The following is a 15,749-nucleotide window of genomic DNA, read 5'->3' on the forward strand; positions in this document are numbered from 1 at the left end:
CAGCAGAGACTGTGACTTGCCCTTTGGTGGGAGCAGCGAGCTGGGGCTGCCCTGGAACAGGTCACCTCATCACAGCTGGTCTGTGGGGCCATTTCCTAAACTGCAACAACTGAAAAACAACTTTTTTTTCCCCCAGCAAGATTAGATTCCAGCTACAATTCAGCACGAGGGACTTCCTCTAATGACCTCGTCTTACCTCTGTTTCCATAGACTTTTTCTAGCCTCCAGTCCCTACTCTCCTTCAAGCACAGAAGACACCAGGTATACAGAGGCCAGGGGACAATTTGCACAGCAGTAAGGTGTTCTTGCTGCACTTCCAAGCCTATTCTGGAAGAAAAATGCACCTTTAGAAAGCAAGCTCACCTTTTAACAGCACAAGAATTACTTAAAATGAGGTAGCTTGCAACAATGAACACTTTTCAATAATCAGTAACAGCTGAGGTTAACTAAGGCCTCCACTACCCACGGGAACACCCTGAGGAAAGCCCCGTTCGGGTACCAGGGCAGGGGCCCAGCCCGCTGGAAGGGCCGGGTGTGAGGAGGAGGCCCTGCCCTGCCAGAGCCGGCCCAGCCCCGCAGTGGGTGTGCCCGCTCACAGCCCCTTCCTGCAGCTCCAGGGGGCCTGTGTAAGAACCCTATGAGAATCCTATGAGGAGAGGCTGAGGGAGCTGGGGTTGTTCAGCTTGGAGAAGAGGAGGCTTGGGGGAGACCTCATCACTCTCTACAACCACCTGACAGGAGGTTGTAGCCAGGTGGGCAGCAGTCTCTTCTCCCAGGCAACCAGCAGTAGGACAAGAGGGCATGGTCTTAAGCTGTGCCAGGGGAGCTGTAGGTTGCATATTAGGAAGACATTTTTTACAGAGAGGGTGATCAGACATTGGAATGGGCTGCTCAGGGAGGTTGTGGATTCACCGTCCCTGGAGGTGTTTAAGGTGAGACTGGATGTGGCATCAGTGCCATGGGCTGGGAACCACAGCGGGGTTGGATCAAGGGTTGGACTTGATGATCTTGGAGGTCTTTTCCAACCCGGTTGATTCTATGATTCTAACCCAGCTGTCAGCCAGGTCACTTCATGGATGGGCTGGGCCCTCTGAATTCATCCCAGCTTCCTCAAATGTGCTGGATGATGAACACAGAAGCCCAGCTGTACGTGTGTACTAACGCTGTTAGTACAAGTACTAATTTGGTTTTTATACTCTGCAACATCTGTAGAGATTTAACACACGTTTAGTGTCAAAACACCTTGGTTTTTATTTTCCTATCCTTTTTGAATCAGGTTAAGCTGTAAACAATTTCTGTTTCAATCAAATACTGCCAGCTAGAATTACTTCCATTCATGCATCACTGAAAACAAAAAGGGTATTTTTCCTTAAGTATAGGTTTTTCTTTTTTTAAACCATGTCACTTTATACAGAAACCAATAGCTAGATTCAATGCACCCTGATTAGTTATGTAAACAGATAACCCCCCAAAAAAACCCTCGTCAACAGAACTAATAAGTTGGTTCCTTCATAGAATGGAAATTAAAATCTCTCCTGACTTGAGGTTAACATGGTCAGGAGTACTGAGTGTGGCACATAAATCCATCTAGGAGGTGTATAAATTGCACTGTATCTGAATTAACAAAGTTATGCATAATGAAATGCACAGTTTAAATTCATGCTAGAAAGCATTTTTCAATATGAAGTGGCAGCCGACTGGCAACCATAACAGTTAGGTTCTGCACCATCATTTATGGCATTATAGATAACTATTACATATAGCATACTTAAAAACCCTGAAGGATTGTGTTACTTGAAACATTCTCCAGGCAGTCGTTTGGTTTGAAACGTTGGGAGAAAGACTAAAGAGCTCACCATCTTATACCAACTATGGTACCTTTAACTCTCATGAAGTAGATCAGATATGATGTGTATTTCACAGTAACAGAGTTGCTTAATGCCTTTTCTCCAACAGTAGGATTGTGGTAGATGTTTCTGCCCTCAGATCACCACTGTCCTGGTGGCTTTCCCTTTTCTTAAGTATGGGTAACTATACTGAGCACTTTTCCCGGGTTTTAACTATTCATCAGTCCTTTCAGTATATCTTCGGAGAGTTCCAGCAGTGGGAGTTCAGGGGACGGGATGTCCAGGGGGGGAAGGTTGGGTATTGGAATGTCCTTTGCCTTCCCAGCAGTTGTTGCGAACTTCTGCCAAGTTGCAGCTGAAGAAGTACTTTCTGAGTGTTGCTGCAGACCCCACAACTCTGACTTCTCTACAAAGTCAGCATCTACATCCAGCTCCTTGTCTACTGGAGATTTTTGGAGTCTAGCTCTTTCTGCTTTTAGCTGCTTATTCTCTCGCCTTAATCTCTCATTTTCAGCTACAAGAAATTCTATGTGCCGTTTCAAATCTGCAATTTTGGTTGCCTGCTCTTCTATTATTGTTTTGTCATCTTTTGGAGCTTTACTCCCAATACATGCTTCCACCGGCTCCTTTTTTTTCTGAAGCAGAAACAACAGTGTATCCGGGTCCCTGTCAAAGACACCCTGAATATCCTGCGAATGTTTCTCTGTGGAAGGGCTGTATTTCTGAGTAACAGGAACCAGTATGTTTTGATCATCAGAGTCTTCAGCAGATGGCTTATAAGAAGTCTGAAGGTGTGTGGCTGTTTCCTTGTCAGCACTCTGCTGGGCCTTCAGCTTTTCCTCCCTCTTTGCCCTTTTCCACCTCTCCTGGATGAGCAGTAACTGTTTCATGTGACTATCCCTTTGTAATTCCAGTGACAGCTGAGCCTGGGTAAGAACAAGATTAAACAATTTAGTGGGTGATCCCTGATCCCACCTGAATATTCATGCAGGTAAAGTTACATGTGTGTAAATATTTACATGAACAGTATCACAGCATGGCTGAGGGGGGGGAGCAAGAACTGCTCTCAGCTTGTACAATGCAACAGATTCAGATATGTCATCCAAATTCAGCAAAAAACCTGGTCTTTTTGTTTGTAAGTCACTGACCAGGCTACAACCCCTCTGAGCAGGGGCACCAGGAGTTTAACTGACCTATGAACAGCACCAGGAAGGAAGGGATTCTCCTGGCATGCACAGCCACGCTTTGGCTAAACAATGCAAACTTTTTGTATGCTTCTGTGATGGTATCTGTGTAGACATATCAATAACACCCAAAACTAAGCAGCAAATTGCTCTAAGGCCAGATACAGTCCCAAATGATTCAGCCATATTTAATGAAGGAGGTGGCATGGTGGTTAATAACTCACAGGAACCACCTGGGTGAGAGACCATTTTCCAAAAGAATGACCCTTTGGAGCAAGGACAGAGGCCTGATCTCCAAGCGTTATTTGCTTTCATAATATTGGCTAAATTCAAAGCCTACTGCTGTAACAGTGCTGAGCAGACTATACTGCTACATTCACAGGCAGATCTGTGCAATGATTAAGGAAAGGTGTCAGGGCTGTTGTTCTGGAGATCCCCCAGTCAGGATGAATAAACCCAAAATTACAGACTGTAGATGAGGCGCTCGGCTTTGTGTCTCAGCAAAATGCCTCACAGCAAAAGCTAAACATGAAACTAGTTTTATCACCTCCCTGAAAATGCCTGGCAGACTAGAAAGCTGGAGACCCCTTGGATGGCTTAGCATTTCTCTTGTCCCTGCTCTGCATAAACTTGGAAAAACTCTCTAGGAAGACCGGTGTTACCACACTTGTGACACTCCCGGTGCGGTTGCCAAGGGCTCAGAAAACTTTGGAGAGGGTAACGCCCAAGGGGGGTGTGATCAGCGAGGGCACAGTGGGACACACAGGAGCTGTGGCTGGTTCTGGCAGCTGCTGCCCTCGGGTCTCACCTGCTCCGACCGGGTCAGCTTCATGGCGTCCGTGAGGTACGCTGTGGAGAGAGAACGGATCAGCGTCAGCACGGGCTGCACAACCTCAGCATTCCCAGAAAACCTAAGGAAAGGCTCCAGGCCTTCTGTGTGCTGAACCCCCACATAAAGGCAGCAGTCTAGAGGCAAAGCATTTTACAGAGTTACAGTGGCTGGAAACACCTGCTGGTTTTCAAAAGTCAGGAAAAATTGCTGTAAGATCTTGCAACGCACACTACACCCCTTCCATGGTATCCTGTTGGCTTGGGTTGCTCAAATTTGTTTTTCAGAGAAGGACAACAGCCATTTCCACAAAGTCCCAGAAGAATAGTTTTCCCATGAAGGGAAGGAACACAGCTAAGGACCAGATCTTTAGCATACAAGCACTTTATGACAAAATGTGGTAAGTAAAATCCTCTTGCCCGTTGCACACCAGTATTATGAAGTCATGCTTTTAAATTATATTCATAATGAAAAATTATGGCCCTTAGTTCCTCACTTTTTTTCCCAAGTTCCCCTCCAAACCAGAAAATGTGCTGGCTTAAGAGTCAGAGAAGCACTTTGAGCATATCTTGCTAGTGCTGAAAATGACAAGGTATAAGAAATTCTTAACCAAATTTGGAATGATGCAAGATAATGACACAGAATCATCAGACAAAGAAATGCAAGAAACATTCAGTGCCCTTCTGGGTTTTGTCTTGGTATATGAACAGAAAGAAAACCAAAAGTCTGCATATTAGAATGTGTTATCCCTGATCACTCTGAGTATTCATAAAAACCAAAGAAACTATCAGTTTCTCACTTTAACTTCTAGTATTTATGAATGGAAAGTGAGAAGGCCTGGTATCTAGGTTATGATGTTCAGAGTAGCCACTTCCTTTGTCTCCTCAAAGCCCTGTCACTGAAAATGTCCTACTTGTTGCACCAATTAAGAGCTCCTCTTTCTTCTTCTGCCAAGTAGCTGCTGCACTGTCAGAGAGCTGAGGGACTCCAACACAGATAATTAGGCAGGACTATTTAAATGGACAGGTAAATGCACAAGGTCTCACACAGGACAGGGTGTCAATCTGCTGTTGGGCTCGAGCTCTGGGGAAGCTGAGCTCATCACCTGTTCTCAGCTGCCTTGATTCAGACATCAGGAAAGGGAAGTAAACTTTTGTAAGTGAACATTTGTCTAAGTATTTCCTTTATTAGCAGGGGAAGGAGGTGACCTCAGCTATGAAAGCAGTGAAGAAAATACAAAGGGTAAAGTGAAACTGGCTTACAGCAGGTACCCAGCTTTAGTCTGTGCATGACACAAGGTGTTGGCTTCATCTTCAGTCAAGAACTGAATCAAAACAAATATGGAAATGTCTGACTTGAGCTGCTCATATGAGAAAAAAAAATTTCCAAAAGGGCTCTTGATCTGGACTGAAAAACAAACTCACATTTTAAAAATAAAAATTTTGCAAGTAACTAGATATTCTACTTACATAGAATCATAGAATATTTTGAATTGGAAGGGACCCATCAGGATCATTGGGTCCAACTCCTGGCCCTAGGCAGGACACCCAAGGAGTCACACCACATACCTGAGAGTGTTGTCCAAATGCTTCTTGAGCTCAGACAGGCTTGGTGCACAGAGCATGCAAATCTAGGAACTGATTTTAACAGCTGGAATGTGAGAAATAACCTACTCACCAGCAGCTTTCTTGTGACAAGAAATCGCTTCTTCATATTTCCCTGCTGCCAACAAGCGATCTGCTTTTCTGCTTTGCTGGTGAGCCTTCAAAAAAAAAAGAGCATCACATCAATGAGGGTTCATGGACAAAGTTGTACCTGTGGTAAAAGTAATCAGTACATCTGAGAAACCTGTACTGATTCCAATTCTCATGCTTTTAGGCTCAGATCTCCCACTCCCTTCCACGCTTTGTAATTGGACTTCTTCTTTAATACTACCTTACAAGAGTCTGTACTGGTAAGAACTGAAGGTTGTTAATGCAGGAAAGGTGGTGTGTACACAAAAAAATCCTTTTGAAGCTGTTCCTCAGAAAGTACACATTCTCTTTTATAGACAGGCACTTACCACAGATGTGTAAAAAGACCATTAGGCCATAAGAAGTTATGAGAAGTTGTGTGTTTTTAGGACCAGTTTACCTGGCAGAATGCAAAATATTTGAATTGTGTTACATCTCACAGCTGGTCTGATATTTTCTGCTGTCCCATGCCCTAGAGGCTTTGCCTCTTGGGTGAATAAACTACAAAAGATCTTTGCTTTTTTTTTTGTCTGCAGCTTACACCAGTTAATGGCAGCAGCACAGCCATAGTTAAAGATATCAAAGTCACGTTGTTGCTGTACAACAGTTAAGTCTACACTAGTATTTGTAAACCACTAATGTAAACCACCAGCACAGACTAAGGATGTTGCTGGAAGCAAGCAATTGTATTTGCATATGCTCAGTGAGAAACACTACTGTATAACCAGCACTGCAACATTCATGAAAGTAAATCTTTTTGTCATTACTACAAGACATGAATTTTATGGTCTCTCCTCCCAGACAAGCTGTGTAATGTGAAAGGCTACAAGCACTAACTGGTGAGACTCTCAGTTACACAGTTCAGGGCTGCTGTGCTGCACGTTGAGTTTGAAGTAAGCACACATCAGGTACTGATACTTACGTGACACTTATATTAACATCCACTTAAAATACAAGTTCCAAAACACAGGTCAGGTTCTTTGTCCTCCAAGTGGACTTATCCCCTGCAGTGTTACAGTAAGTTCAATTTTCTACCACAATCTTGGCAGCTCTGACACCCCAGAAGAGAATGATTTGTATAGAAAACACTCGTTTGGGCAACAGCTGTTCTTAAGCAATCCCTAGCAGTTATATCACTGCATGTAGACATTTGGCTTTTCTAAAACTGATTTCATATGCTAATATGCTGTGTTTTTAAAAAACCAAAATACAATTCCTTGATTCTTCACAACAAACATTTTTTGTTATATTCTTCTTCCTCACCTTCATTGAATCCTCAGAGCATTGTCAGCATTTCCTATTTCTTCTGCCCTGAGGTTAAATAATCTCAGAAGTGGAAGTGTTTTTCTATTGGAAAATCATCTATTTTATGGCCTTTTTCTATGGACTCCTACAAATGACATATGCCAGAAAGATAAACTAATTTCCCATGGGAATGAACAAACAGGATCAGCACAGAGAGAGCCATCTCCTTGGTTATTCCTGGCAGCTCATCCCGTTACAAATTAGCTGTGTCATGGACAAAAAAACACCTGAGCTAGCTCTTTGCAAAACAATTTTTCGATAAATTAATATTGATACAGCTGCTTCTGAAAACTGCATGGGCAGGTCTGAAAAAACAGGGTAAGACAAAACAGGATAGCCAGAGACAGAAGGGCTAAGGAAGCACTTCAGCAGGCAGGGGACTGGTTTCATTTATTAGTTTCTACATATAAGAATTTGAGTCTAACTGTTTTCAAGGGTTATTCTCACATGTTTTAAACTACTGGAGTATGATCTTACTCAAATCACTTAAGCACATTAGAGGACAGTCAGTTCTGTTTGACTGAGCAATTAAATTATTTCCATTCTCAATTAACTTCCAGTGAAGCTGAAAGGAGTCTGAAGAAGTCAGGCTGGACTGTGAATAAAATTAGGAAAGCAACAGTCCATAGATGCTAGCAAGAAGAAAACATGATCCTCTGTTGAGAAGGTCAAAATGCCTTTCTTGCTCTTACATCAAAATATACACATCAGGCCACCTTACTCTGATGCAACAAACTTCCCAACGAAAACAACAGAAACCACAGCAGAGAAAAATCAGTTTTAAGCACAGCTTTGTGTGAGAAAACTAGGTGTTCTGCAGTCAGTCATGGGCAAGGAATTCTTCATTTTCCATCTTTTCCTGCCAGCTTGACAAGGAAATATTTGCTCATTTATTCCACCCTGTGAGTGTTTGTGCCCATTAGTTGATTGTGGAAGGACCAAGGAATTTCTCCCATTTTCATGGTAGCTTATTTTTCAATAAGCAGTTTGGAGAAATTAGCAGTGCTGTTTCCTAGCAGCAAGTGATGAAGCTGCAGCAGAAGTATTTGGGTGCTTAATGGCCATTATGAGGGATGAGCTTTTACATCTTGTCCAGTCTGCTGGTTTAGTGCAAGAAATGCTCAGTTCCACTCAGCCACACAGCTTCCAACCACTGTTAGCAAATCTGTTTTGAACTCAGAGGAGCCTGTATCCCGTTATAAAACTGGCAACGGAAGAACTAGTCCTATATCCTGAAGAGAAAAAAATGACTCTCAAGTTTATCCCTGGTCTGATGTCATGCTGAAGGAAGGTGTTTACACAACAGTTGTGGAGCTGCTGTGCTGGTTCCCAGCACATTCCAGCAGGACTGCTTTGACCTTGGTCCTGCTGCTGTGGTTACAGAAACACCTGCTGCTTGGCTCTGCTGGGTTTATGGATCTGATTTCTCTTTCCTCTTCCACTTGCAGTGCTGGAAATAAATGTAGGATGGGGTGTAAGAATAATTATAATTTATTAACAAGCTATGGAATTGAAGGGTGCAAGCAGGGTGTAAGCAGGTTGACAACAGATGTCCCTCCCAATCCTAATGAGTAGGAATTCCCAGTAGGCAAATGGACAGGTGTTAACAATTTGACCCTTGTAAAAGGAAGCAGGTGAGGGCAGGATGGCCAAGATAAAAAGCTTCCTCACCTTGCTTCAACATAACTGGTTCTTACAAGGTTTGTGCAAGTTTTATTGTGTGACATGAACCACTCTGGACTAACTGCAAAAGCAGGTAAGTTTGGCATTTTTCCACACTTTCCAACTGGAGTTGAGATGTTGAAGGAGGATACCTGCATTTGTAAGTTTGTGCTATTCTGCAGAAAGGCTCCTATTTGATTTTCCACTCAACTAGCCCAAATCATTGCCTAGGTTTCTCTAAACAACAAAAAAACCAATCAAACAACCCTCTAAACCAGCAATGCAGATTGCCCTCTTTACCCAGAGCTTTCTTTAGCAGCCTAAAAATTAACATTCCTCTTCTTTTTGCACTATAAACTATACAATGATGTGACTGCAGCCTTTGAGAAATGAAGCCATAAGGCCCACTTGCCGGATCTATAAGTGTTCTCTCAAACTGAAAAATAAAAATTCTCATTTTCTCTCTAGAAACAGTGTACTGTTACAACTTAAAGGATTAATACAGTGTGATCCTAGCTTACGTTGGGGAAAAATAAAATCTGCTGCTTTTCCCATAGAATTCCAGTTGGTGGCTAGATATGATAGAAAGGAGCATAACAGGAAAAAACCTGCTCAAAGCAACAATATTTTGAAAAGGTAGATGTGCTACTATGGTACTACTGCTCATTTTCAAACAGAGTAAGTCTGGCACCCTCTCCTCAGAGCAGTAATTTGCAATAGTGCTCCTGTAACTGAGACGCTCTTGTGTATGTTTTGTTTTTCTCTGTTCCACTAATGGGACAACAGCTCTTCACTTGGACAAAGTGTTCACTTGCACAAGATGTTAAGCTTATGGCCTTGTCTGTACATTTGCAAGGGACTCTCTAAAAATTATGGATTTTAATACAATTATGAAGCACAGATTTTGGTGCCTAACTTAAAAGGTGACTAATAAAGTCAGGAAAACCCAGCTGCTAAAACAATGGAGCCTGATGGAAGCTTAACTGCAAGAAGTTTGTTTGTAAGTATTTTAAGTGAAACCACTGTTTGCTGCTACTGTCATCTACTTTATGCTATGGGCTGTGGATACCAGTTATTTCTGCCAGAAAGGGTCAACACCTGTGGTCTCTCACTGCTGAAAGCAAAGAGGAAGGTTTTTTTGGTATTTCAGGTTGTTTTTTTTTTTTGAGAGAGATGAGGGATCTATTTGAGGATTTGTTTCTCTAAGGACACAGGTCTGTTTTCCTAAGAGTGTCTGAAGAGTCATAAAGTGCACACTGTGTCACTTCCATGTTATCCAAGCGTGTTTTCCACGTGGATGTTTACAGCAGCGGGTCACAAAGGGTGGGATGAGCTGGTGCACCACGGTTACTCCCATGCCACACTCTGTCAGTTCTGTATCTACAGAAGTCTCTTTCAAACATCATTCTTACCAGGAAACAGTGAACTTAGAAAGGTTTCAATGTATATGTCCTCATGTGCATTGAAGAAATGGAATAACACAATGGGAAAACTTGACCTGAGAGGTCCAAGAATAAACTGTGGCCATCCATTTACTTTAAAAAAAAAAGTGCAATCATGATTGGGTGACTATGGAAAATGCTTGTACTTACAGGCAGTTATACTAAAGCCAAAGATAATATAGAGTTGTATTGTAACTTATGCTAAGTAATGGGAATATATTTGCCACTAAGACTAAAGAAATGGTAAAGTGTAGCTTTATCAACAGAAGCAAGCTCCCATTTTTAAATAATTGTATTCTGTAGAAAAAGATGATTAAGAACCAAAAAATGGCAGAACCTATTGTGGCTGTTCAACCAAGACCACTAGTCACATGTGAGCTCAATTTTCTGTCTTTGTAAGCCTGTACTTAGCCAGGTTGACAGAACAATGACTCAGCTGTGTAAATTACAGGTTAGTGTTCCTACAGAGCAAAACAAGTATGTGAAATTCTCATGAGAATGTGTTTTCAGCACTGACAGACTCCTCACTCGCTTTGTATTGAACTGTAAAGATGTTAAAGTTCAACTGGCATGTAAGCAATGGTATTAGAATTTAAATATATGGGCAGACAAGCAACCAGTTGTTTTGCCAACCCACATTAATTCACTGAATAGCTCTAATTGACTACGCGTGTGTTCCCAGCCTATTCCAAGTTTAAGATAAAATGGTTAGTCTGAGTTCCTCACCATGCAAATGCAATTAAGAGATCTGGAATGAAACCAACTCGCATCCACACTGCTCAGGTTAGGTGGAGCCTTCCAAACCCCATACAGGCGTGTATCACCTGCACCTTCCTTAAGGTGTGGTATCCTTTTACCTACTGCATAGTCAAATCAACCTCATTCGCTTCCTTTTCATCCACTTAGTAGGATAAAAGGACTGAATGCTTCAACTTGCTTGTCAGAGCCATTTTTACAGAATCAATTAGGTTGGAAAAGAACTCTGAGATCATTGAGTCCAACCTACCACCATGTACACCAGACCATGGCACTAAGTGCCACGTCCAGTCTTTCCTTAAACACCTCCAGGGACGGTGACTCCACCACCTCCCTGGGCATTTTGCATGCCTGCAGTTCTCAGCTACTTTGGTGATGTTTTTCTTGTCCCCGTATATAGTGTCACAGCAAGTCTTGCTAAGTGAGAACTGTTCTGCTGCCCTGATAATAAACAAGACCAACCTGGGCTTCGATGTGCAGCCTTAAACCACATGGCTCAAGCTGTGACAGCAACTGAGCTGCTCCTCAGTAGGGAACAACGGACCCATCACAATTAATTGTCCAGTAAACAATCTATTCCAGGAGGAACAAGTTGAAAACAAGTGGGGCAGAGAGGTTTCAGCTGTGACCTCAGTCTGCTGCCTCACCAGGCCTCCATGAGGTGGCTTCATTTGGGTGTTTAAACTGCTGGTCACGCTGACTCAGAGCTGAACTGTGTGGCCTGATGACAAGCACATAATGCCAGTGTGATGCAGCAGAAAGGCAGTGCTGGTAGGTACCCAAACAGCATGGATACAGTGAGGAAATAACGCTTCTGTCAACCACCCACAGCTTAGCTAATTATGTTCTTGACTGGGAGCAGCTGCAAGTTGTTTTCTGTGTCACATGGAACAGTTCTGTGTTGTGCCTTTAATAGCAATTATATACCTGAACACAGCCTTGAGGTGGCTGTTACTGATCTGGCTGTTCAGCTGAGCATCTGATGCACCACCTCAGCACCTCCAGTCACTTCCCTCAGATATGGGGCTGCCTCTGTGGGTTCACACCTTGTGGTTCACCCAACACTGTGGTAAAAACAGACTTTGTGTGAGGCACATCTACAGAGTGATACTTCCCCCCTTCTATTACCTACAAGCTTGTCCTCTCTAATTTGAGTTCAGAATTGAGTGCATCTGCCCTTTTTTTGGTTCCATTTTAGACTGGAAGATCAAGCACAGCAGGTTAAGCTTTATTAAAAAAAAAATCAAAGAAAACAAGTGGGGTTCAGTGGATGTTCCTGCAGATTAACATAATATTCCTGGTTTTCCAATCAAAATAACAGAGCTGCAGGCTGGCATTGAGTCTCAAACACATTGGCCCATGTGGTTTAAATCCTTTGGTCTCTAGTGAACTTTCATAGATGCTTTCTGTTTTCCCCTCCTACACCTCCATATTGCATATTTATTCTGTTTGTTATTTTGCCTTTGTGTGGATGTAGTACTCACCTCGCTTTTAAATCACTTCCTAAAGTAAACCACTGACTGGCTTGTACTGGAGTGGTTGCTACCAATGCCTTATAGCATTAATATTAAAATCTTTTATTATGTGAGATTTTTGCAATACACATTTTGTGTTATTCTCACTCCAGCCACTCGTCTGTGCTTTCTCACCAAAACAGCAGCTCCTCAAGCTGGGTCCCTTATGCTTCAAGAAACTTAAGAGCTGACAGATACCAGATTTTGGATTATATTTTATTATTAGCCATACAAACATTACTACTTTGTAGGAAGAATACAAAGTAGAGGTGGTATGGCTTGTTAGCTATAGGACAATACTGAGGTGTTAAAGTAGAATCTGCAGAGTTCTGAGGTCCTGGACTGTTTAAGGAACAAGTTTTCTTTCTCGTCTCTTCTTGAGGTTTGATATTATTTGCCTCATTTTTACTGTGTTCCTTCCAAGCTTCTGATGGTCAGCAGTGTGTTGTTGTGCGTCTTAACTTGTAACTTTTGCTCCTATACCTAAGGTTAAAATTATTGCTGGATGTGAGATCAGAATTCTTTGCCTAAATCAGATGGCAGTAGGAATTACCCCTACAGTAAATATCACCAAGAAGCTCTTGAGATGCTCTGTAAGAACTTGCAGTGTTCATGACAGACTTATCTTTGTGCTTTCACAGTAAAAGTTTTAACCTGCAGAAGAATGTTGATATGCCTTAAGTTTTTGACACTGGGTTATGTGTGAAATAAGTAATCAGCTGGGCTAGAAACCTGTTACATGGTTGTCTGTAGGTGCAGAAAATGCACTTCATACTGGTTTTAAGTTCCACAGCATAACCTAAATGTTTTATTTGTGAGGTTTAAGAACTGGCTTCCTTACTAGTAAAAGCATAAGGATGAGGGCTTTAACCCTTTCTTAAAGATGAGATCATGTTTCTCATCTGCAAAGCATGCAACACACACAGGGTGAGAGAGACGGAGGGAAAAGGGGAAGTGGAAGAGATAAAATGAATGCTCAGGTATCAGGGCTGTCCCAAAACCTTCCCCCTTGGTGGAATCACTGTCCGTGGAAGCGTTCAAAAGATGTGTAGATGTACTGCTTAGAGACATAGTTCAGTGGTCCACTTAGCAGTGCTGGGTTAATGGCTGGACTTGGATCCTAGTGTTCTTCTCCAACCTTAATGATTTTATTGAAAACGCTTTCCAATGGCTCTGTCAACTCAGACAATGGCAACAGATTTTGGAAAAGTTATTTCAATTATTCCTAAAGGAAGGATCACTGGGTACAACAAATACCTTGAGGACAGCTCAGTGGAAAAATCAAATCAGCAGTTAGTACTGTAGCACAAGTCCTAGAAAGGTTAAAAGAAGGAAAGTTGGGGTTAGACTCAGCATGATCATTTGCTAAGCATGCAACAATGGCACAGAAGGAATACAAAAAGTTAGTAACTTTAAAATAGAAAAAAAGTCTGAAGAACTAAATTCGTATGTAAATGAGCTAAATAAGGTCAAATTCTGAAAAGATGGATCCATTTCTCGTTGAAGTTATTAGACCTGAAGGTCAGTAATTAAAACTTCCATTGAACAAAAAACATTGTAGTGTTATATATATATGTGTATATATATATATTCAACATATCTAGAAAGCAAATCTGTGTTGTCTAGTGCCATCTACAGAGCTATATCAGTGAATTGGGGAAACCAAAATATAGCAAACATAAGAAGGAAATAGTTTAAGGCATTAAGCCCAGTTCCATGAAGATAAAACATTATTTTGAGGGAAACGTACCTGTCAGAAGGTAGAAAAAGAACATAATTGAAACCAGTGGAATACAACAAGCTATGGCATGCCACCTGTAAGGGATTTTTTTTTTTTTAAGTCAGATAAGCTGCCCAGAAAATCAGTACAGTATCCATGCTTTCCAAAAAGAACAGATGCTCCAATCCACAACCAATGAACAAGGTTCACAGGACAAAGCAACATCCAAGTACTGTAGTAAATTATGATGAAATGCCTTAACTGGAGAAAAATCAATTTTGTGAAAAAGCCATGATAGACTGAAAGGGAAATGTCTTGTACTCAAGTCATCAATAGCAGTTAAGTCTAATGATTACTGTATCCAAAACCGCTTTGTAGTTTAGGTGTTGGGTGATTTGGTGGGTGATCCAGGAACACCTGACTGGCTCTGCATGGAGCAGGCAAGGGTTTGCCAGGGCCGACACTCTGCTGGAGCAAATAAGCTTTGATTAAAAACTGAACTGACACAAGTCCCTGAGGTTCACGTGGCAATGTCTGAACAATTTCTGGATCACACTAATTCCTGGAAGCACCACTGATGTATTCCTGGTGTGCTGCTCCTGGCTCACTGGACTGCTGGACCAAAGCTTGTTTTCTAAGGGAACACTGTGCATCACCACATCTGAGGCACAGTCAAGACACAGCTTTGATAAAACCCGTAAGGCAGCAGTGAATTAACTCTTCTAGATTGTGTCTATGGGACAGGGACGTGCCAATTTAGGCTGCTTAACATCTGACTAGCTTTTGTGAAGCTGCATTTTTCAGGCCATCTGTGTTTCAGCTCCAGTTCCTTAGCGATTTAGTCTAAGCAGAGTAACTACTGATTTCAGGTTTTAACGCATTTCGCCTTCTGAAGTTAGAAGGAACACCGGGCCCTGATAAACTCTAAACTACCATGGATATGGCCTGTGCTATCTAGACGCTTCCTCTAGGCGCTTCCTTCCCGAACTTGCCTCCCAGAACTTCCCCTACCCCTCGCGTTTGCAGAGCGCTCACCCGGCAATGTAAACATGTCGCGACTCGCTCCCTGCGCGGTTCCCCCTCCGGGGCCCGGAGCAGCGCTGTCCCGCCGCACCGGGGCGAGCCCCCCACCCCCGGCGCGACCCTGGGCCCCGCTCCCGCCCGAGCACGGCCTCACAGGGCCCTGAGCGGGTGTTTGGGGGCGAAAGGCGGGCGGCCAGAGCCCCGCTGTCCGCTCAGGTCGCGCCTCCCCGCCCGGTTACGCGGAGCGGTGTCTCGCTCTCCCCGCCGTCCGGCTGGCAGGACGCGCCCCCCCACCCCCGGCCCCGCGCTCACCAGGTTGAGGGGCCCCTCCATCACTTCCATGGGCGGCGGGGGCTGCGGGCACATGGGCGGGGGGCGCTGGGCGCTGCCCCGGCCCGGCCCCGGCGCGGCCCGGCCCCGGCGCGGCTGCCTTGTAAACACGGGCGGCCGCTTCCGCCCGCGAGAGCCGCGCCGCGCCTCGCGAGACTTGCGGCGCCGCGTCGCCGGGGCAACGGGCGCCGCGAGCGCTGAGGGCAGAGGTAGAGAAAGGGACAGTTTTCTTCCCTGCTTCTCGGAAAAGTTAGCCCCCAAAAAGGAGGGGACAAAAAAAAAAAAAAAAGAAAAGGATTAATTTGGAAGTCTTAGAATATCCTCAGTTGGAACAGACCCACAAGGATCCCCCTCCTGGCCCTCCGCAGGACACCCCGAGTCACACTGCATCTGAGAGCGTTGTC

At 43.5% G+C, this 15,749-nt stretch overlaps 1 protein-coding gene across 2 annotated transcripts; it reads right to left on the reverse strand.

Moving 5' to 3' along the window:
- Nucleotides 1–1,226: 1,226 nt before the first annotated feature.
- NRBF2 (nuclear receptor binding factor 2) lies at nucleotides 1,227–15,427 on the reverse strand. Of its 2 annotated transcripts, none has more exons than XM_027694067.1 (4): nucleotides 15,328–15,427; nucleotides 5,538–5,622; nucleotides 3,840–3,880; nucleotides 1,227–2,773 (listed from the first exon to the last, which is right to left on the reverse strand). In XM_027694067.1, exons 1-4 carry the CDS (start codon nucleotides 15,379–15,381, stop codon nucleotides 2,057–2,059), a joined length of 897 nt encoding a protein of 298 aa, XP_027549868.1. In that variant the 5' UTR covers nucleotides 15,382–15,427; the 3' UTR covers nucleotides 1,227–2,056. The 2 variants fall into 2 exon arrangements, with proteins under 2 accessions (XP_027549868.1, XP_027549869.1); XM_027694068.1 differs by lacking the exon at nucleotides 15,328–15,427 and adding an exon at nucleotides 6,857–6,877.
- Nucleotides 15,428–15,749: the final 322 nt, after the last annotated feature.

The sequence above is a fragment of the Neopelma chrysocephalum genome, unplaced genomic scaffold (genome assembly GCF_003984885.1).
Source record: "Neopelma chrysocephalum unplaced genomic scaffold, ASM398488v2 Primary Assembly neopelma1_96, whole genome shotgun sequence".
Lineage (NCBI taxonomy): Eukaryota > Metazoa > Chordata > Aves > Passeriformes > Pipridae > Neopelma > Neopelma chrysocephalum.